Below are 24,097 nucleotides of genomic sequence, written 5' to 3'. Positions count from 1 at the left end.
TTTTGCTATGAAGTGATGAGGATAGTATACATGTCAGTACGTTTTCCAAAAGTTTTTGCTGTCAGAAAAGGCAGACACAAGCAAATGAACAAAAAAATACCCAGCGACCAACATGAACTTTTATTAGTCTGCTCATATGTTTTTTTTGTGTTTATTTTTTGGACAATAGGTCCATAAAATCCACAAACCAGGAAACAGTGCAGTCTGTTAATTCTGTTAATTATTATAAATTTAAAAACTTCCCTGAAAACATCAGAAGCCTTGCCGCCCCAAGGAAGGAGGAGGCAGGAGTTCCTGGGCAGCGCCTGTCTGGGATTTCTCCATAAAGGGCTCAGGGCTTCACCCCTTGTTAAGAGTCTCTGCAGAAGAAGTGCACAAACTCCATTCAGTTGGAAATTCTCATCTCTTAGCTTGGTGAGAAGAAAAGAGGGCTACCGTCTGTGAACTTGGGGGAACATTAACTTCATGTCTGCTTTAGCTCCTACAGATGTGTAGAGTTTGAAAAAAGGCAAAGGGATTTTACGTCTTTGTAGTGCTTGTTAAGGGTGGGGTCGTAGAAATAGAAGAGAAAATGGTCAAAATAGTGACCTTCATCTTGCTTCTCTGTAGGTAATGATCAGGATCAGTATCCTGTTGTTTCTCATGGTGGCCACCAGGGGGCGGAGCGCAGGTGAGTCGCCTACCAGAAGCTTGTCCTTCCAGCTTACCTATAGTTTTGGAAGAAAACGAGTAGGCTAAGTTATGACCAGGATCTTTTTTTTTTTTTTTTCTTTTTCATTTTTTTTATCGGTACCGGTGATCGAACTCACGACTACCTGCTTGCAAGGCAGGTGCTTATGCCGCTGAGCTAAACCCCCAGCCCCTATTACCAGGATCTTGATCGCTTCTATGGCAGAGACAATGTCTTTGAGATGAATAGAAGCAGACTGGCTTCAGGCTGACTGAAGATTTTTGTCCTCTTGAGGGATCTGACTTGTAGCAGGGGGGGTGTTGCTAAGGCCTGACCTGGTTCCATGCTGTATGACTTGGTGTGCACCTGTAGGGGACTCTGGTAAGAACTGTGTATTCTCCAAGCCATTCCTCACTCCCACGGGGCTTACTTTATGCCCAGGGAATGTTATTTTCATCATGCTTTTCTCTCCAAGAGCAATGGCATTTCACAATCTGCATTTCTCTTCATTGGTTTTGTGTGTGTGTGTGTGTGTGTGTGTGAGTGTGTGCGTATACCTGGGATCGAACTCACGACCTCACTCTTGCCAGGCAGTTGCATAGGCCACTGAGCTAAATCCCGGCCCACTCTTCATTGTTATTTTAGAAAACATTTTTCTAAATATAATTTCATTTGAACTCCAGAAAAATGATATTTATTAGCTCCATTGTAGGCATGAGGATACTGAGGCTCAGAGGTGGTGAGCTGGGATATTTGTAAGTATGAGCTAGTTACAGTTAAACACCTCTGACTTTGAGCTTGTGACTGCTTCCATTCCTCTGATTTGTATTAGTTCGCAGAGTTGAGGAGCATAGACAAGTTTCTTTGTTCATACTTCCATTATCCCTTGGCCATAGTCAGTACTGTTTTTCTTACACCCTAAGCTTCAGGCACATTAAGCTGTAAATATTTCTTCAGTGCACTGGATTTGTTTTCTGTCCACCAGGCCTTTGGACATGTTCTCCTGCTTTGACTTCTCTTCTCTTTGTTCCTACTGATAAGTCATATTTATTCTCTCAGAACAAGCTAGGAGTCACCTGCACTAGAGTTCTGTGACTAAAACATCCTATCCTAGGAAATCTTCATGCTGCCACTCAGGTATCTCCATTCTTCATTCTCATGTCAGAGTTTTTCATTCGCTCTCCCGAGGCTCTCATTCATTACTCTCAGTACACTTTTTTTGTTGACTTGTTGACAGCTCCCTCTATTGGTAAGCTTCTGGTTGTTTGGGGGGAGAATGTTTAATTCCTTGGGCTTCCCGGAGCCCAGGGCAGGGCCTAGCACCAGCATCAGGTTCCATGGAGAGGCCATGTGTTATCTGTGCTGGATGCCAGGCCAGGTGGGCTGAATGGAGATGACACTGGCCATCTCAGTGCCTTCCAACCCAGGCAGCGAGGCTCTGGTTCAGTGGAGAAATGAGTTTGAGATTAGTGATAAAGACAGGCTGGGTTTTGTGTAAAACCAGCAATAAGAATAAAGCTCTACATTTTCTCTAGTTTTGCCCAGCACTAATCTCGAGCAAGAGACCTGCTCTTTGTCTCCATCTCTGCCCCGAAGCTGCAATGAAGTGAAGCAGAGGTGCCCTAATGCCCGTGGTGAGTGGTGAGGTTATAGAGTCCAGCCAGAGGTTTGTTGCTTTTAAAAAAATATTGTAAAATATTATCTTTTGAATAGTTTTGTGTTTCAATAAGTTTTCAGTGTACATTTCAATAAATTACATTCACAATGCTATGTAACCATCATCACTATGCATCTTTAGAAACTTTTTGGTATCTCAGACACCAGCTCTGTGACCATTAAGCAATGAATCTATAGTCTGTCTTCCCCTTGTCCCTGGGTAACTGATGTTCTACTTTCTCTTTCCAAGAGTTGGCCTTTCTAGTTACCTTATATAAGTAGAATCATAAAGTATTGACCCTTTTGTGTTTTGCTAAATTGACTTTGCATAATGCTTTCAAGGTTTATGGATTTTTTTTTTTTTTTTGGAACCGAACTCACAATTTTGCATTTGCCAGCACTTATGCCACTGAGCTAAACACCCAGCCCTTAAATCTTAGAGTCTGTGACATTTTTTTTTGGTATTGGGGATCAAACTCATGGCCTCACCCTTGCCAGGCAGGTGCTTATGCCACTGAGCTAATCCCTGGCTTATCAATGTTTTAACATGGATAATTCATTCTTTTTCCTCACACATACATATATATATACATATGTATCAATATTTATGTAGTATGTATAATATTACACACACACTCCATGCTTTTTCCGTCATTGATCTGTTTAAGAATGCATAGGGTTGTCTTCAATTTTTGGGTCTTGTGACCAACACTTCAATGAATATTAATGTACAAATATCAGTTAAATTTTGGCTTCCAGTTCTTTCAGACACACACAAGTAAAGGAATTGTGAGTCACTGATGAATTTATGTTTACTTTATGAGGAATGTTTCTGGCAGTTTGGATAATTGTGTTTTAGGTCACTCACAGGGGCAGGGTCTTCTGAATGCAAGGGGAGTCTGGTAGCCATAGGACATGCAATGGTAGGACTCGGGAGGAGTCTTTAGGATGTTTCTGGTTCCTTCAGCTGTTTTGGGTATTGGTTGAAATGGATAATGAGCTCTCAGATGGGCTGGTGTTCTCTACAGATGGCCTGTATTTCCTTCGTGCTAAGAATGGCGTCATCTACCAGACCTTCTGTGACATGACCACTGCGGGTGGCGGCTGGACCCTGGTGGCCAGTGTGCACGAGAACAACCTGTATGGGAAGTGCACGGTGGGTGACCGCTGGTCCAGTCAGCAGGGCAATAATATCAACTACCCTGAGGGTGACGGCAACTGGGCCAACTACAACACTTTTGGGACTGCAGAGGCGGCCACAAGTGATGACTACAAGGTTGGTGCCACTCGCCAGCCTTGTGGGAAGAACAAGGGCTGGGTACGGCTGGGCCACAAGCAAGCAGGTGGGAGGATTGAAAGGTGGCTGTGGTGCTGGGGTAGAGTAGTTGGGCAAAGCACATGCCTTGAAATCCACCTTCCACTCGTCAAAATCTTGAGTGATCTGGGTGGCAGTGTTAAGAATGGGGTATAGCTGGCCATCTCTCATTTGAAACCCAGAGCTGTCAGCACAATGGAGGGAGGGAGTTCACTGTGTGTATCTTTGCTTTGTGGGGTCTTGTGGCCTATTCAGGCCTATTCAGAAAGCTGTGTGGGTTGCTTTCTAGAATCCTGGCTACTACGACATCCAAGCTCTGGACCTGGGCATCTGGCATGTACCCAACAATAGCCCCATGGAGACCTGGAGGTATAGCTCCCTGCTGAGATACCGCACGGCAGTTGGCTTCTTCCAGCACCTGGGACATAATCTGTTTGGACTTTACCAGGTACACAGGGCTGCTGGCTGGGTTGAGTTTCATGGGTCTTGAGACCAGCAGGTGCTTAAGGTTGTGCCAAAGAACCTGTCTTCCAGGTTCCCCAAACCTTCATTTGCAGATGGCTTCTGTCCTGCTTCTCTCAGAAATCTTGAGTTAGGAAGGGCAGAGACTTATAAGACATAACATTTGAGGCAGGAAGATAGAGTGAGAGAGGGAGTTTCAGAGAGGAGGAGGATGGGGAGGAGAGAGAGAGAGATAGAGAGAGGAGGGGGAGAGAGAAGAAGAAAGAAGAAGAAGAAGAAGAAGAAGAAGAAGAAGAAGAAGAAGAAGAAGAAGAAAAAGAAGAAGAAGAAAAGAAGAAGAAGAAGAAGAAGAAGAAGAAGAAGAAGAAGAAGAAGAAGAAGAAGAAGAAGAAGAAGAGGAAGAAGAAGAAGAAGAAGAAGAAGAAGACGGGGAGGGAGAGAGAGAGAGAGAGATTTGCCGAGTTTCCCGGATATTTGGAGAGGCAGAGCCAAAAGAAAAGATTCTTATTTTGACTGGTTTTGAAGCGGTATCTGTTATTGTGAAAAGATTATTTTCCCCTTGTTGAATGGCAGCATCCCTGTGAGAACTGAACCTCTTGTCCCCTTTCATTGACTTCTTCATTTCTTGTAGAAATACCCAGTGAAATATGGAGCAGGAAGGTGTTGGACGGACAATGGTCCCGCGATACCCGTGGTTTATGATTCTGGCGATGCCCAAAAGACAGCATCTTATTACTCCCCCAATGGCCGCAGTGAGTCCTCAGTGCTTTCCTCTGAAATCTTTGAAGGACATATGGTCCATTTCGTTATCACAGGTAGCAGTTATCTATCACACACTGCAGCCTGGTTTTCTTCTATGAATGTTAATTAAGTCTCTTGCCTTATGCAATCTGCATAACTCCCCTCGAGGCCTGAATTAATATTAACTCTTCAGTGGAGGTTAGGAAACAGACAACCGAGGGGTTGATGACCTGGCATAGGCACAGGCAGTCGAGTTGGTATTTGGACTGGGAAAATTTGGCTCCACGCTCTATTCTTAGCAAATCCATTACCACCCTGTCATTAAGCTTTTGTAAGTATGCCGGCTTCATGTGCACAGGGCAGAACAACAATCATGGGGAAATTTTATTTTTATCATGAAGGGTAGCAATTCATTTGTTTGATGCAAATCTAAATTTGACAGTGTATCTTTCATAGAATCTGAGCCTCTTCTATAACACTGAAAGTTATTTTTTGCATATTTGAGATTTAAGACTTTAAAATAAAAAGGAATTAGAAGTTGGATGTGGTGGTACACTCCTGTAATCTCAGCACTTAGGAGCCTGAGGCAGGAGGATCATTGCAAGTTCAAGACCAGCCTGGGCTTCAAAGTGAGCTCACAGCCAGCCTGAACCACATAGGGAGACCCTGTCTCAAAAAGACAAAAACAACAACAAAAAATGGGAACTAGAAAAGTCCAAAGGGGGTTGTAGATGTGCCTTAGGTATAGACAACTTGCTTAGTATGTGTGAGGCCCTGAGTTTCATCCCCCGGTACCACTCCCCCTAGAAAGAAAAAAAAATTAAAAAATAAGAGAAAAGTGTGAAGAGAGTCAGAGTGAGCGTACTTGCCGGATGCTTTAACAAGCCCTGATATTGTATAGCGGTGATCTTTCTGCAGTGTTGAATTTCTCTGTACAAATCTCTGGCAGACCAGGAGCCCTCCTTCAGTGCCAGCTCTTGGTCCCTGTGATTTCAGGAAGGTCCCTCTTGATCAGAGATGGTTCCATTGGCCACAGTGGTGCTGAGTTTCACTTGCACAGACAGCTAAAGTGCTGGGTTGGGCCTCAGCCTGAGGCAGATGCCTTTATGCTGCCCCAAAGGATGCTAGCTTTAGCATCTTCCTTGAAAGATATTTTCTGCTTCTTGTTTTCAGGTGAATTCACTGCAGGATTTGTCCAGTTCAGGGTATTTAATAATGAAAGAGCAGCTCATGCCTTGTGTGCTGGAATAAAAGTCACCGGATGTAACACTGAGCATGTGAGTCCTTATGTATATCGGGGGAGACTGTGAGGAAGGCTGATTTCATCTGTATGTGTGTGTGTGTGTGTGTGTGTGTGTGTGTGTGTGTGTGTGTGTAAGAGTATGACTGTGGCATGTCTGTATATGTGCAAGACTGTGACATTCTCTCTTGCTCCTTACTGAATCTTCCGGGACCAGAGTGCTGAGATCTTATGTTGAGCTACAGACAGATTGTAATATTGAGGACCAAAATCAATGTTAAGACTTTGAACACATAGATGAAACACTCAGTTGCCCAGAACTGGAGTGGTTGAGAAACTAAGCCTTGTCATTTTCTGCCCAAAGTTTAGCTTTAGTATTAAACTTGGCCTTCCTAGATATGTGAAGGCTCTACAGATGCAAACTCTGTTGACGGGCTGCTCAAGGGTCCTGGACATCATCTCATAGACCTCAATAGGCCATCTTCTGGCTAAAGAAGTTATCTGTTCACAATCATCAGTGTTTCAGAGAGGAAGAAGCACGCTGTTTGCAGCTGACTGCATGGAAATTACGTGGGTTAGAGGCAAAGGTTGGTGCTGGAAATAACAGCTGATCAGGAAGAGACTTCTACATCATACTAGTGACTTAGACTTTATGCTAGATGATGGGAGTCAATAAAGCATTTTAAAGGGTAGATCGACTTGATAATCATCTTGTGTTTTATAACATTATGCCAAGCACAGTGGTGGTAGATTTTATTGGAGAAATATTAAGGACAATGAGACCAGTACTGATGTAGTTTCAATAGGCCAAATGAAGACCTCAAGTCCACATGAAGACCTGAAGCGCCCATGGGACTGATGGAAGGGTACTGTTGAAGTCCAAAGATTTTTAGCCTATGACCCAGTTAAATGTATAGGATGGGAAGAGAAGTCTAGAATAATTGGATTTTCATTAGGGTGTTTATTAAACTAGGACATCTGGATATAAACAGGTTTGGGGTCAGTAAGGGATATACAGTCAGATGCTGCTATGTAACAATATTTTGGTCACTGAAGGATTCCAAATATTCAAGGCGATCCAAAATATTGTATCACCTCACATTGCTATAATCATTGAAGTTTGTGTTATTATATTCTATGATGTTACAGTGATAAAAATGTCTATCCATGCATTTCTGAGACTGCATCCCCACCTTTAAATGACACACAGTTGGAATTAATTTCTACTGTGTCCTATGGAACTTGCAGCACCTGTGCAGAGATCCAGGTGGCACTTGTTGTATGAGGTCTTCAGCCCAAGACACATCTAGACTACAGATGGAGATCTGGAACCATCAGTAAATTGTGAATAGTGAACAGAGGGTTCAAAATCATTATTTCAGAGAGTTCATGGGGTTGACAGAGTAGCAAACTGCTTTTCAGTTTTCAAGCACATGGTGTAAGGAAATGTGTTCCCTTCTGGGGAACAGTATTTAAGGAATTCATGAACATTCCAGCTAGGGACTTTGAGAATGAATGTTCCGAAAAGTTGAAGGAAAATCAAGTGAAGACAATGATGTCAAGGCAACTACATCCTGCGGCCCCTTCTGTCCTCAGACAGAAGCTTTCTTTCTCTCAATAAATTCTTTCCAATCTTAGAAAAAAAATGATGTTGAAACATGTATTCATAAGTGTAATCGATTAATATCATCAATGGAAATTTTCAAGAGAAATAATACTCCCTCAGTTTTGGCCATTAATATGTCTTCCTGGTCACTAGTGGGACTCTCATTTTTGTCTCCTCTACTTCTTGTTTCCTAGCACTGCATTGGTGGAGGAGGATTCTTCCCAGAAGGCAATCCATTGCAGTGTGGCGATTTTTCTTCCTTTGACTGGAATGGATATGGAGCTCATGCTCATTGGAGTAGCAGTCGGGAGATAACTGAAGCAGCTGTGCTTCTATTCTATCGCTGACACATTTGCACTATGGATTTAGGCTTCTTCTTCCAACTATGGGATCCCAGTGATGGAGAACACCTTACCTAGGAACTAGATAGCTAATGGCACAGGGAAAATGAATAAAGCATACTCATTCAGACTTGGTGTTTTTGTGAATTCTTTCATACAGGGGATAAAACACAGTGGGAAATTTCAAAAGAATATTTATGGACATGGTTGATGATGCTTTAGCCTCTTTAGTGCTTGAAATATTAGAGTTTAGGAATCCTGATAGAGGAATATGACATCCTCCAGCCCCTTTCAGGTAGCCACCTAATATAGCCAAAGGAATAAGGAATAAGGGCAGGATGGAGGAGGCATGTTGCCCTATCCTTCATAACTCATTTATATGAACTGATGAATTTGCATTCTCAACCTGAATATCCTAAAGGAGAAAAGAGTCTATTTTCTTGTGGTACACCAAAGAAGAAAGACACTTCTCAGTATCCATATCTGGTGCATTCTAGCCTTGATGCCTGTGGTATTCTCTTCAGGGAAGGATGGGACTGGCTATGATGACTCTTCTTGGGTGGCTAACCTTCCTGGCATTGCATCTTCAGGGGTTTGTTCAAAAGGAGCTAAGTGGTGAATTCATGCCCATAGCATTATCCATACAGACAAAATGAGGATGACATCGGTCCTGACCCATGACTAAATATTAGTCAGTGTGCTGTGTTTTCCTGTAGAATGCAGATCTGGTCCTGGCAAGCCCTTCCAATTCTCCCCTTCCCAAGTGTCAATTACTTCTTACTGGCTGGAGGATGAAGCTAAATTTCTTATGTCTTTCAGAAACTGGAACAAGAAGTTGCAGAAACACGGTAAGAGGTGTTTCTATTGTTTTAGTCACTTTCTCCACGCTGGGACCAAATTTCTGACACCACAACTTAAAGGAACAGAGGTTTGTCTTGGCTCATGGTTTAGTCCAAGGCCAGCTGGCACCAAGGCAGAAATGACATGGTAGAAAGGCCTGGAGGGAGGGAAGCTGCCTATCTCATGGTGGACAGATAGAGAGAAAGAGGGAGGAAGGAGGAGCAAAAGAGGGAGATAGACCCTTCCAGTTCACACTCCCAGTGAGTTGCCTTTTCTGGCCAGACCTCACCACTTTACATTAACTGCCTAACACTGATACTCCTATGATCCAATCAGCTCCAAAATCTCCAGCTCTGTACACATACAACTTTTGAGGGGAACAATTTAGATCTAACTCAGAACAAAGGGGAAAGGAAAAAAGCTTCTTTGAAAAAAATGTATAGGAAAGTCATCTTGTTTAAATTAAATTTATTGGGCCCTGGTTTAAAAATCTTTAGTATTCTTTCTAAAGTTTTCTTTCTCACTCCTTGAAACTTGTTTTCTTTGTTACTTGTTTTTCTTTCTACCCTTTCCCCATTTTCTATCCTAACCCAGATATTTCTGTCCCTTATTCTCAGCTGTTTTTTTCCAACTAGAGAATGTAACAGAAATTCTATATGAATTTTAAACTCTAGTTGGAGTTCTCTTGTATGTGACTCATTTCCTGTGTGCCAGAGATTGCTAGTCTGTAGTGCAAAGACCACTGAAGGGAAAGATACTTCTACTTTTCACATTCACCTTTCTATATCATTCCAACATTACTTATTAAATATGCTCCAGTTTCTGGGCTAAGTGATAGAGAAGATAGATGAATCTAACTAATTCCAAAGCTGCAGGTAGTGGAGCCCACAGGCCATTCCTGAGTGAAGCCAGTGAACACTCTGAAATTTGAAAACAAGTATGCCACTTAGATTGCAGTGGCAAACAGAAACACCAAAACATCACCTAGGATTTGGAGGCAGATTTATTTGTATTGTCAGACTCTGTTAGCGATTTCTTCCCAAAGTATCAGTCTGATTACTGGTAGTCCAGGGTTTATATATGGCTTGCAAGTACAGAAGCAGAGTATTTGGTGGTTATCGACTGATTGCATCTTAGCTCATTGGCATTGGTTGGCCTAAAAGAAAATTTCATCACATATGTTGCAATACTTAGACAAGCTCAAACTCCTGGCAAACTCATGGGATGCATACAGGTTCAGAGTGAGGACAAGCTCTAAGTTGCGGGTAGCAAGTGCTTGAGATAATATACAAGATCAGGATTTGGTAAGTTAGATAAGGGAAATATGTACCTGGTACTGGTGAAAGAGAGGGTGACAAATCTGCTAGCTGCTCAGAAATTTAGCTCTAAAAAGTTAGGTCTCTATTTTCCTCTTCAAGATTAGGGGCATGAATCTCAATGCTGTTAGAACTGTATGAGTGAGCAGTGTCTGGGAGTTGCAGGGCCAGTTAGGAAACTAAATGTGAGCATGATAAAAACAAAACAAAAATCGGGTCGTGAGCTCTGTGAGCCAAGCAGTGCCTGGGAAGAGCAAGCAAGACCCTGCAGAAAAGAGAAGCCAGATTGACCCAGACATAATTACTCACCTGTTCTTTCCATGTACACCAGGTGTGCTGTGATTACAGGATGCACTCACACTATCCACGCTGGTCCACAGGAACCCACAGCAGAGCGCCCAACATCCCTGGCCAGTGAGAGAGGCCTGGGGCTTCGCTAAGTTTGTGGGTTAGAGTGCAGTGCTGAGGAGAGTGACTGAAAAAGAATGACAGGTGGAGGATTGGAGAGTGGTGTCCAGGTTAGAGGGCATCCAGAGGGGCACTAGGCCAAAGGCTGGTGGAAGGAAACAGAGGAGACTGTGAAAGTTGCACTGCAGGGAAAGGAATGGAAGTAAGAAGGTCCCAGTTGGAAGTCAGTGGAGATCTGGGTGCTGGGTCAATTACATTGCACCCTCCCATCTCCAGATTAATTGGGGTGGTTGTGTCTATGGATGGAGACCAAGACATGCAGCTAGTCACACCATAGAACTGCTTGTCATGAGATGCTGGCTCAGAGAGACATCTGATTGGCAGGGTTCTGAGGCAGGTAGTGAGGCAATGCAGCTATATATTAACAACTTCTCACAATCTCAAAGCTTCCTCCCCAAAAGAGCTTCCCTCAGTCTCTAATTTCACCTTCCTTCCTCTGCATCCCTCCTCTTACCCTCACAAATATTCTTGAAAACCCTTTCAAACTAGCCTTTTAAATCAGATATAAAAATAATTCCCACAGAGTGGACCTTATGTATATTTTTCATCTTAGCGATTTCTCTATTCTCTTTCTTACTGACTTAGCCCATTCTTTTTCTTCTTCCTTTTTTGTTTATTCCTCCCTCTGCATCTTAGTCTGTCAGTTGCAATATGGCACAGTCCATATGAGGCATTGATGAAAGGGTAAGCTGTCAAAAACTAGTCTTAGTGTATATGGTTAATGTTTGGTTGAATCTGTTGATGTTACAACTGGTAGGAATTTTTTCCTTGAGGCACGGTATCATTAAACTGAGTAAGTTAAAGAGGTAGATAAGGCCAAGACACAGATAAAGTAAAAATTGTATCACTGAAAAGCAGACACTAGCTAAAGAGGTCTTCATAGTAGTGACAGAGTCTTCCCACTTTGGTTGACCTTCAATCCTCATCATGTGCGTGTGCACGCCACACACACACACACACACACACACACACACACACACACACACTTGTACATGCACAAGCACAAGAAAACAAGGTTGCAAAATACCTCCAAAATCATCCAGCTTCTTCCAAGAAGATCAAAGGGACACTGGTGGGGAGAAAATCAAACCCTAAATGGCTGAATTATGTGAAATAATAAAAAAAAAGACACAAAGAAACTCAGTAAGCTAATTGATGGTATAACTAAACATAATGAAATTGATAAACAAATTGATCAGTAAGCTTAAAATATTCAAATAAAAGATTAGCAGAGCTAACTAAAATTATTCAAGGTATGAATTAACAATTTAACAAAGAATTAGAGTCCACAAAAAGTTGCCAAATAAAAATCCAGGAGATAATTCTATTGAAAGTATGGACAGTTTAACAAAAGGAAAAATAAAGGGAACAATTGCACAACAATGCAATGACAGTAGTAAGTCAGTAAATATTAATGTAAATGATTTGACCTCAACTGAAAGATACATATTGGCAGACTGGATAAAAACCCAATTTGATCCTAGGCTGCATATAAGATACATGTTTAATCAAGAAATTCATAGACTTAAAATCAAATGATGTAAAAACATACTAGGCAATGTGAGCCTGCAAACAAGCAGGAATGCTATCAGATTTTCAGACAAAATGGAATTCAAGCCAAAACTGATCAGAAAAGAATGTCATTATATATTGATTATGGGAAAAATTTAAAAGGAAAAGATAAAAATGGTAAATGTTAGTACAACAAACACCACTATTCTCAACTTCATAAAAGAAATACTACTGAACATAAAAGATAAAAAAAAACTCCACAAAATAATAGTAGGGAACTTCAACACTGTACCTTTACAAGTACACAACTAGACAAAAATCAGTAGGGAAAATCAGAGTTGGACTATATTTTCAAACAAATGGATTTATTAAATATTGATGTACTATTCCATTGTACAACAGCAGAATACACAGAAATTTTCATCAAACCATGGAAATTTCTCCAGAAGAGACCATAGTCCATGAAACAGGTATTATACATACAAAGGAATTAAACTTATCCTATGTGTATAATTCAATCATAGTGCATGGAAACTAGAAATCAAAGGCAAAAGGAATGACAGAAAATTTATTAAAAGAAGCTCTTTTGAATAATCAATGGGTCACAGAAGAAACCAAGAAATTAAAGCATTCTTACAATCAAATGGTTATTTCAGTGGAGCGTACTAGAACTTTTGAGACATCTGAAAACAGTTTTTGGAGGGGAACCTATTGCAGTGAACTCCTACATTAAAAACATACAGCATCCCAACTAAGTAACTTAATGGCACACCTAGAAAGTGTCTTAGAAAAGCAAGAACCATCCAAATCCAAAGCTTGTACAAGGAAGGAAATTATAAATATTGGAATGGAAATTAATGGAAGCGAGACTAAAGCACAATGCCAAGAAGAGCTGATTATTCAAAGAATAAACAAAATAGAAAAAAACCTTTAGCTAAGCTTAAAGAAAATTCATGAAAATAGAACTAAAAAAGGTGAAAGTACAGCAGATTCTGCCAAAATTCAGAAGATCATTGTTAAATACTTTGAGAACCTATACTCTCATACAATGGAAAATTCAGAAGAAAGAGATAGGTTACTAGATACACATGAGCTACCAAAACTGAATAAAGAAGATATGAAAATCCAACATCAGTCAGTGAAATTGAAAAGTAAAAAAGAAAAATCCTACCAACTAAAAAAAGCCCAGGTCCCAATAGATTTAGAGAAGACTTTAAACCACTATTCTTTAAACTTTCTAAAGAAATTGAAAGGAAAGCAGTACTTCCAAAGTCACTCTTGAAAGAATGAATTAAGCTGACACAAAACTAGAGAAGAACCCAATGAAAAAAGGAGAACTTCAGGTCAATCTCTTAAATGAACATAGGTGCAAAAATCCTCAGTAAGATACTGGTAAACAGAATGCAGCAATTCGTCAAAAATACTATACACCATGACCAAGAAGAATTCATTTCAGCAGAATACACCTTCTTTTCATCAAGAATGGATTGCCATATGCATATCAATAAGTGTAATACACCACTGTAATACAACAGAAGTGAGGACAAAAACCACATGATCATCTCAACAGAAGCAGAAAATGCATTTGACCAAATCCAACAGCAATTAATAACAACCCTGCAGAAAATAGGAAGAGGAGGTCTTTATCTCAATGTGATAAAAGTTATCTATGAGAAAATAGTTGTCAACATCATTCTAAATGGAGAGAAGCTGAAAGTTTCCCCCTGTAACTAACAACAAGATGAGGACACCAACTATTATCAGTCCTGCTCAATATAGTCCTGGAATCATTAGCCAGAGCAATTAGACAAGAGAAAGAAATAGAGGGGATTTGGATAGAAAAGAAAGAATTTAAATTATCGTTATTTACTAATATGATCCTTTACATACAATACTCCAAGAATTCCACCAAATGATTTTTAGAATAGATAACCAAATTTAATAGTGTAGCAGGATACAAAGTCAACACTCAAAAATCAGTAATGTTGCTGTATACCAATAGCAAACTCACTAAGAGAGAAATTAGGGAAACAATAAAGAAAAAGGAAAGTCTCAGGAATTAACCTATTCAAAGAAGTGAAAGATCTCTACAATGATAAGTATAGTATTCTGAAAAAGGATATTGAAAAGAGTATCAGAAAAGAGAAAGACACCCTTGTTCCTAATAGACAGAACTAATATAATACACATGTCCATAAAGAAAACTATCCTAAAATTTATAAAGAACCAGAAGAGATGTAGAATAGCAAAAGCGATTTTGGGCAGCAAGGAAAGGCAGGAGTATCACAATCCTAGACTTCAAGTTATACTACAATGTTATAGTGCTACAAATAGAATGGTATAGAATAGAACAAAACAAAAAAAACCAGACAAGCTCTACACAGACATGTGGATCAATGGAACAAATAGAGGATACAGAAACAACTCCAGTCATAATGAGGTACGTTATCTTTTTGATTTTTTTTATTTTAAAGAGGGTAAAATTAAACAGAACAAAACACAACAAAACAGATCAAAACAGGTCATAAAAAAACAATCTAAGAAACACAGATTTCAAAGCAAGACTACCAGAGATCTTCACTGTCTATCATATTGTCACTGTTTCTTCCAAATAATTGTCCATATCTTCAGACACAGTGAATCCATACTGAACAATACAGTACTAAACTAATCATAACAGAAGATGATGAAGGCATTTGAGATCTTCAAGACCAGACAATAGGAGAGTCAACAATAGTTGCCGTAATGTCTCTCGTTCTCTTTGAAATAACTGTCCATATCTTTACGTTATGTTGAAATTAAACAAAAGAAAATAGACTAGTATCACTCCTAACAGAGAATAATAGTATTGCTAGATTTTATTTCACAATGATACAAAATTAGCACTGGGTATCTTAGTGTCTCTTCCATTTTGGAGTTATCGGTTCATTACATTGTGAGTTATATAATCTATTCTTGTAAACTGTTTAGAAGTTCTACACATGCATGAATATCTACATGTATCTTTTATGTATTATAGGAAAAACAGATCAAAACAAGACAACAAAACAAATTCCTAGGAAAACATGAAATGAAAAAGACTGATAAAACCACAATACTAGGTGGTCTACAGTAGTTACTATGATGTCTTCTGTTATTTTCAATAGAATTGTCTATATCATCAAGCATAATATAATTGAACATAGCACTATTAATACAAACACAACACTGGAGACATTGTAGGACTTCAAAAGCAGTTAATAACCAAACTGAAATGGGTATCCTATTGCATCTTGTCATCTTCAGAGTAGTTGCCTCTACTCTTAGACTTGATACTATCAAGCATACCAAATTTGAATAAAATCAGTCAAGACAAAACAGTGATCTAACAAAACAGATTCAAATAAGATCAGTCATAGTAAGACAATGTAAGTTATACAGGGTTTCAGTTTAAGTTAATAGGAAATTAAGGATAGTTACTATAATATATCCTGCTATTTTGGGGATAGTTGTATGTGCCCTCAAATCTAGCAAAGTAAACAGACTGGAACAGAATAAAATCAAACCAAACAGAGCGATAAGACTAATGTGGCTTTTAAAATCTGATACACTATTAACAATGCCCTCTGCCTTCTTTTTTTAGACAACTCCTCCCCTTTCCCTTTCTCAGGGTGCTTTGTCCCACTAACTTCTTTAGTTTTTAGATTAGGGGGGCAACTGGCTATCTACCTAAGTGGTGCTGAACCTTTTTACCCCTGAGCTTGATCTTGAGCTGTATTCCTTTACTTACTAAAGCCTCAAGGTTTTCCTTCCTTATAGCTGAGTAGTTCTCCACTGCACAAAAGTGTCATGATTTTCCAACTATCTGCAGCTGCTGGTAGAGCTGTCCCTATTTCTCTCTGGTTTCCTGTCACATAGAGCATCGTTTTCTCATCTTTGACTTTTGGTTTATTTACCCTCTTTCAGGTTGAGTATATTTCCTATTCAGAGTATATCAATGGACCCTATCTCCTGATCTACTCTGCCTGTGTTTCTTTTTGTTAGTGTATCAAGGCCATCTGTGTTAGAGATTATAGCCAATCTTCTCTGCCTCATCTCTGCTATGCTACTTTTCTGCTGTTGATTGTCTACTTTTCTCCTTATTCCACTGTCTGCCCCATTCATTGAGGCCTCACTGCCACTGAGGATGGAATCCTGGTATTTTTTTCTCTCTCTCTCTAGATAGTCCTTCAAGGTTGCATTGGTGGGCACGAACTCCCAAAGTTCCTCTTTGTCATGGAAACATCTTGTTTCTTCATTAATTTTGAAAGACAATTTTGCAAGGTACATTAATTTGGGTTGGAGATTATTTTCTTTCAGAACTTGTAATACTTCGCTCCAAGCTCTTCTTGATTTGATAGTTTGTGTTGAGAAGTCTGCCATAATTTTGATGGGTTTTCCTTTATAGGTGATCTTTTTCTTTTCTCTGACTATGTTTAATGTTCTGTTCCTGTGATGAATTTCTGGGATTTTGATTATTATATGTCTGGTTATGGATCTGTTTTGGTTGTAGCTGGCTGAAGTTATGTATACCTCATTTATCTGGATATCATTTCCTTTTCCTATGCTTTTCCTTAATTATTTTCCTTAAGTAGTTCTTAATTATTTCTGTGAATAGCCTTTGTAATTCATTTGTACTTACTCCTGCTTCTTTGCTCACATTTTTTTCTTAAGTTATAGAAACTCTTGCTATCTTCTAGCCTTTGTATTTTTACTTCCTGGTTCCTAGTTATTTTACAGAGGTCTTTTCTTTCATGGTCACACATTGCAAATCTATCTTCAAATTATGAAAGGCTAACTTTAGTTTCTTTCAAGGCAGTTTGCCAGCTTTCAATGGAGTTTTTAATTTTTTGGTAATCTCTTTGGATCTGTTTCATGTATTCTAGATTTTGTTTATATTCTTCATCAAAGGTTTCTCTCCTTTTTCTGGGTTCCTCCATTCTTTCATCTGTGCCTTCTTGAGAGGTGCTTAGCATTTCTTTTGTTAATCTTTTTATATCTTGCCTTACTTGAATTAAAATTTCAGTTTTAAGTTTGTCTATCAAGTCACAAAATTATTTCTTTATTTCTGCTGATGCTGTGGCCGATATTGCATGATTGCTGGATCTCTTCTGTATTTACCTGGTCTGGACTTATTTTCCCTGGATCAGTGGCTGGAGGCTTTTTCTCATTTCTTTGTCTTGTCATGTTTCTGATTTCTTTCAGACAGGTGTATGGTGAAGGTCTCAGGCCCTTTTCGTATTGCCTACGGTTTTTCTGAAGCGTGCTGGCTAAGGGCTTGCTGCCCACTCCAGTGTACTGTTATCTGAGTTGCATGCAGGGGTGATGTGGGCTGGCCCCTCTCCTCTGAGCCAGTCAACCAGCAAGTGCCTTCAGCATGTTAGTTTGTGCCGTGCTTGCATCACAGGTTCAGGACAGTTTCATCCTTGGCTATTATATCCCAACCAGGAGCATGAACCAGCCCAAGCAGGTTCCACAAGTCCTCTTGGGCCAGGGGCAGCTGACTGATGCCCTGTGGTTCCGGGTTCAGGCCCATCCTGCCCAGCTACAATATGTTGTCCAGCTGGTCACCCCTTCCATGGAACCAAATTCCTAGTACTCATCATGGATTAATGTAGCTCTCCACATTGGTTCTGCTCTTTGTTGCACTGCATCCTACTGCCAAGGCCCTGGGCTCACAAATCCCTAATTTTGCGGGCCACCACTTTAGCATGACCATGAATCGTCTGACTCCAAGGCATGCCCAGCACAGTGTGGGACCAGCTCCAATGAGAGTGTCTGGTTCCAGTCTTTCATCCATGTTTTTCCTACCTTTCTTTCTTTTTCCTCAGTTTCTTCCTGAGTCATGAGAATCCCTCTCCTTTCATCTGGTCTTCTCCATGATGTTAAATTCTAGTGTCTGAGTTGTTTTTCTCAGAGAGGCTCTCTACCCTGCTACCTATCAAGCCACCATCTTCAGACTGCCAGGTACCTTATCTTTGACAAAGAACCAGGTACTTTCACTGAGGAATGATAGTTTGTTTAACAAATTGAGAAGAGAAACCTGGTTATCCACATGCCAAAGACTGAACCTAGATTCGTACCTCTCACCACTCACTAAATTAAAATCAAAGTAGATCAAAGATCTAAACATTAAACAGAAACACTTAATCTTCTGGAAGGTAGAATAGACAAAACTCTTGAAGATACAGGTGTAGGTAAAAAATTTTGGGGGGGACTTCTGGGACAACATGGTGGACAGCTAGCAGTGGCTATGGAGGATCTCTGAAAGACCCAACTTAGAATTCAGGAATGGTGCGGAGTAAGGAATCATAAGCAAGTGGAGATATGCCCTGCTGACCCAAGAATGAACTGGGCTGAGAGAAACCAACTGGGAATGCAATCCTGGTGCTATAACAGGAACAGAAAAGCCTCAGTGTGGAAGCTGGAGCCCGTGGCATTGGAAGCTGCAATTTGGGTTTCCCACCGCTGCTGCTGCTGCCTCTACATTGGCTCAGCAGGGAGAGAGATGCACAGAAGCTCTGAGAATGGGAATCGGTGAACGGAGTTGAAAGCAGGACAGGCAGGGAGCTGTGCATTGACTTGCAGTGAGTGAGAGAAACTGGGTCTCTTCCACGGTTTAGGAGACTCCAACAGAGGACATTCTGGGACCGGGAAGACTTGCAGGAATAGGGCGCTGCAGTGACTTCAGCCACGTATCCCCCTCTCAAGTGGGATTGGTGAGAAGTGCCTAGCCTACGTGACGCTGCGGGCTGAGACCCAGTAGGCTAGCACAACCTAGATCCCAGCACCTGAAGGTGACCTGGAGGGGCGGGCCCCGCATAGGCTGCCTGGTCTGCAACTTCCTGGTGCACTGCGGTGGGTGGGAACACCTAGCCAGCGCAATTCAATCAGACTGTGGCTGACAGGGAAGGAAGCTGGGCCTCCTGTATACGCTTGCATATATAAGGAACAAAGAATATGGGAAGAGGCAGCAACAAGAAAGGGTCCTAGGCCCCCAATCCTGAGAAAGAGGCAATAGCAGACACAGCACCAATAGATATAAAGTGCTATCTCCAGAGCCTCATAGACAAATTCAGGAAGGAAGTTATTAATGACCTGAAGCTAGACATAAGCAGAATAGTTAGAGAAATGCTAAGCACCACCCAAGAAAAAACAGATGGTGGAATGGAAGAACAGAAAAAGAGGGGAGAATTGTTTGATGGAGAAAATAGAGAAAGCATAGAATATGTGAAGCAGGTTCAAAGAGATTACCAGGAAACTAAAAACTGTATTGAAAACTGGCATAACAGCTTGAAAGAAACTAAGGACAGATTATCTGAACTGGAGGACAGATTTGTAATATGGGAGAATGAAATGAAAAACTTCTTAAAAATAACAAAGAAACAAACAGCAATAATACAAAGACTAGAAGATGATAAGAGGATCCATAACTTAAGAATTAAGAACATAAAAGAAGAAGTAGGGACACAAACAAATGAACTAAAAAAGCTATTCACAGAAATAACCCAGGAGAATTTTCCTAATTTAGCAAAAGGTAAAGATACTCAGTTGTATGAAGCATACAGGACCCCAGCCACCTACAACCCAAACAGAGCGACACCCAGGCATACAATAATTAAAATTCCAGAAATTCAATACAAGAACAGAATATTAAAAGCCATCAGAGACAAGAAACAGATCACTTACAAGGGAACACCCACCAGAATTACAGCAGATTTCTCGGCACAAACCATCAAATCACGAAGAGGGTGGGGGGAAATAATTCAAGCTTTGAAAGATAATAATCTCCAGCCAAGATTGAGATATCCTGCACAACTATTCCTGGAAATTGATGGAAAAACAAGGTGTTTCCAGGATAAAGAGGAAATAGGGGAATATGCAACCACCAATTCAACTCTACAGAGAATACTGCAGGATATTTTAAAAAATATAAGAAGAATCCAGAAATAGTGGCAGAGAGGCCACAATGAATGGAGCAGAAAACAAAATGAAGAAGACAAACTGACAACTAATGACAGAAAAAGAGCTCAACAGAAATGAGGCAGAGAAGATTGGATGATAGGAACAGTTATTTTGGAGAAAATGACATCTTAATAGGTAATGCTGATTTAGTATCATCTTGTTTTGAAGTCTCATCAAGCTTTTGTTCTTCTGTCTCCATTGGTCTAAACAGGTTGTATCTTATTGGATTTTATTATATATGATAATATAAGCAAAAACTTTTATAGACAAGGAGATTATACAGAAACCATTGTTCATTTTCTGTTAGTTGATTCTAAATGCCCTGTAATACTGTCATTCTCTTAAATGGTTTTACATTGTTTTGATATATTTGATGCTACAGTATACGAAGTTATACTCAAAGATTTCAAAGAAAGAGACAATATGGTAACTACTTTTATGTCGGGATTATCTTGTGGTGAAATACTATTTTGCTTAAATGGTTATGTTTTGATCTGCGCTGTTTTGCTGTTATGCCCTCTTTTATCTCAATCTCCACTTTATTATTTACTTTTTTATTTTTATCCTTTTAATTAAGGGAAAAATGAATAAAAAATTGCAGGATATATTATAGTAACCCACTTTGACTTTCCATTATCTTGATTTAAAGCCCTGTATTGCTCTCACCATCTTGTTTTGACTGATGTCCCTCTATTCTGTTTTGCTTGATAGTACCAGGTTCGAAAGTTTAGGCAACAGCTGTGAAGATAGTGGGATTCATTATGATGCCCATTCTGGTTGACTATTATCTACTTTTGAAGATCTATAATGTCTCTAATGTTTTGGTTTTGTCAGTTTTGTTCTATACTGATTTGTTCAATTTTATTATAACTGATGATATAGGCAATTCTACGAGAGATAGCGGGAGGCATTATGGTAACCATTGTTGATCACCTTGTATTATGATTTTACATTATCTATTATGTCCACCCTTTTGATTTGACTGACTCTGTTCTGTTATGTCACATTTGGTTCTACTCTCTTCCAAAAAAGTAATAAGAACTGTGGGAGCAACAAAACCCAAAATGTGTAATTGTCATTGTACAAAAGAGAGGAAAAGAAAGTGCTCTAAATGATATAACTGTATGTATATTTAAGTTTATAAGATAGATAATGATATCACTGAGTTTTGTTGGATCATTGAACAGGACTGTTTGCAGTCTCACAGTTAGAATGTCCACTTTATAAGCTTTAATTTTGTAACTTGAACAATTATTTCTAAGATGACAATATGTAATCCATTAACTAGTGATTTCCTACTGTTTATTTTTTTTTCCTGTAAATCTGTATAACTTGTACCCTTTCTCTGCTTTTTTTCTTTTTCTCCTTAAATAAAATTTAAAAAAATTTTTTTGGCAGACTCTAGCCCCACAAGAAATAATAGTAAGCATCAACAAAAATGATCACATTAAATTAAAAAGTTTCTGCACATCAAAGGAAACCACCAGTAGTGTGAAAAGATAATCTATAGTATGGGAAAAATTTGTGCTTGCTACTCTTTAGACAGAAGACTAATATCTAGAATATATAATGAACTGAAAAATATTAGATCCCCCTAATTTAAATACCCAATCCCCAAATGAACATCTGAAGTGAACAGCTACTTCTCAGATGAAGTACTTATAGTCAATAAATACATGAAAAAATGTTCAACGTTGCTGGTCATTTGAAAAATGTAAATTAAAAAAACACTGAGATTCTTTTTCATTTCAGAAAAAAATGTGAATCATCAAGAAATCAACCAATAGCAAATGCTGGTGAGGCTGTGGAGAGAAAGAAACTCTTCTCCATTGTTGGTGGGATTGTAAACTGATACAATCACTACAGAAATCAGCGTTAAGATCCTTCAAAAAAGTAAAATTTCAAATTCTATTTGACCCAGGTATTCCTCTTCTAGGTATCTTCCTGGAAGAGTTGAAGTCCATCATACTACAGTGATATGTATATATCCATGTTTGTGATTTTCTTTCTTTCTTTCTTTTTTTTTTTTTTGTATTTTTACCGGTACCAGGGATCGAACTCACCACCACAGGCTTGCAAGGCACCACTTATGCCACTGAGCTAAATCCCCAGCAGCACAATTTATAACAGCTAAATCTTAGAAAAAGCCTATATGCCCATGATCAGATAAACAAATAAAGAAAATATATTTTCATACAATAGCAGACTACTCTACCACAAAAAGCAGAAATTGGAATTATATTTAAGTAAACACATGCATGTTGAGATTATGATATTAAGTGTAATAAATCAGACAAACAAGTTTAAATATTGCTTTATTCTTCTTATAAGAGAATCCTAAAGTATAAATAAGGAGTAAAATACATGATATTAGGTAGTAGAGATATTTTCAAATGGGAAGATGAACAAGAGACAGAAGGAGGGGAAAGGGAAGAAAAGGAAAGGATTAAAAAACAGTTAAAGAAAAAAAATAAAAATAGAGATTTTACAAATGGAGAGAGAAAGAAGGGTTGGAGAAGGAGATGGGATAAAAATGAATTATGAGATGTTATGCACATGTGTGAACTCCACACAATAAATGTAATCATTATGTACCACACATAAATAAGTAAATGAATAAATAAGGTGGCTTAACTTAAAAAAAAGTAGACTATTAGAGAAGAGGCAATAGTTGAGGAGAGGGAAGAAGACTATTAGAGAGAAAGAAGACTATTAGAGAAGAGGCAATAGTTGAGGAGAGGGAGAAGAAAGGTAAAGGTATGATAAGGAAGAGTAATAGGGGAAGGTTGTGGTCAAATATGCTGTATGCATGCATAAAATATCTATAACATGTTAATTATATGCAGTTAATATGTACTCATAAAAACAATGTATAAGAAACTAAGAATTAGGCACTGGGCCAGGCAATAGAAATGCTAAGCTAAGGGGAGCATGCATTTTATGTTGAAATATGAAGGTTAGACAAGACAGTATTTAGAAAAAAATAGCATTGATGTGGTAAAGCTTGTCAAGAACCACAAAATGGATAGATAGATAGGAAGTGCTATAGTAGTCAGTTCAGTTACCCAGGGGATGAGGAGGTCATCTACATGCTTGCAGAAGAGGCTGGAGTTGGTGTTGAAGTCAGAATTGGTAAAGCAAATTCCTAATTCAGGTTGTTCATTAACTGTCTTTCAACATTTGGACCTTTTCCTCCATCTGTCATATGAGGAAATTTACCTGTGTTGTCCTATGTCTCGAACACCATTTTTCAAAGTCAAGAGAATTATTAGATCAACTGCTGGAAACTCCCAAAAGTTAAAAGCTGCACAGAGGAGCAGATAAAGTAGAGAAGAGATGGTAACCAGTGGATTAACTGGATGAAGGTATACAAGTCTGTGTGAAATAAACAAAACCTCACCTTGGTCTGTTTGGGCTGCTAAGACAAAATAACATATATAATATCATGAATTTATTTCTCATAGATTTTCAGTCTGGGAAGTCCAAGATCAAGATGGCGGCATGACTGAGTCCTGGTGTGGTCTCTCTTAGGTGCAGACTGCAGACGTTTTGCTGTGCCTTCTTGTGGCAAAAGGGGTGGGCAAGCACCTGAGACATTTTTTAAAAAATTCTAAATAGAGGGAATTAGTCCCATTCAAATGAGCTAATATGCCACATTGCCATACAACAGAAGGGTCAGATGGGCCTCTTTTTACGTTAGGCTCTCGGCTGAGCATGGACTCTGCAGTTACAAATCTGGCAGGACAGTGATAAGGAGCAGAACTGTCTCATTGCATGACCAGCCACAATTTCAACCTGAATTAGGAATTTGCTACTAATGATGTAATAATTACATCATTATTCTCATGATGTAATTACCTCCTCAAAGACCCTATCTCCTAATGCTATCACATTGCTTAGATTTCAAGATAAGAATGTTAGGGGTGCTCAAACATTCAGACTATTGT

The 24,097-nt window shown here is 39.3% G+C and overlaps 1 protein-coding gene across 1 annotated transcript; it reads left to right on the top strand.

The window, feature by feature from the left end:
• Positions 1 to 317: 317 nt before the first annotated feature.
• On the top strand, positions 318 to 8,161 carry LOC100723437 (intelectin-1). The gene is made up of 8 exons (XM_063253534.1): positions 318 to 414; positions 610 to 670; positions 2,206 to 2,304; positions 3,355 to 3,602; positions 3,931 to 4,089; positions 4,735 to 4,855; positions 6,018 to 6,121; positions 7,885 to 8,161. The coding sequence occupies exons 2-8, from the start codon at positions 613 to 615 to the stop codon at positions 8,035 to 8,037; spliced, it is 942 nt and encodes a 313-aa protein (XP_063109604.1). The 5' UTR covers positions 318 to 414; positions 610 to 612; the 3' UTR covers positions 8,038 to 8,161.
• The last annotated feature ends 15,936 nt before the right edge of the window (positions 8,162 to 24,097 follow it).

The sequence above is a fragment of the Cavia porcellus genome, unplaced genomic scaffold, assembly GCF_034190915.1.
Source record: "Cavia porcellus strain 051 isolate PalLab524CR breed Dunkin Hartley unplaced genomic scaffold, mCavPor4.1 scaffold_7, whole genome shotgun sequence".
In the NCBI taxonomy this organism is placed as follows: Eukaryota; Metazoa; Chordata; class Mammalia; order Rodentia; family Caviidae; genus Cavia; species Cavia porcellus.
This window is presented reverse-complemented; position numbering and strand designations above follow the sequence as displayed.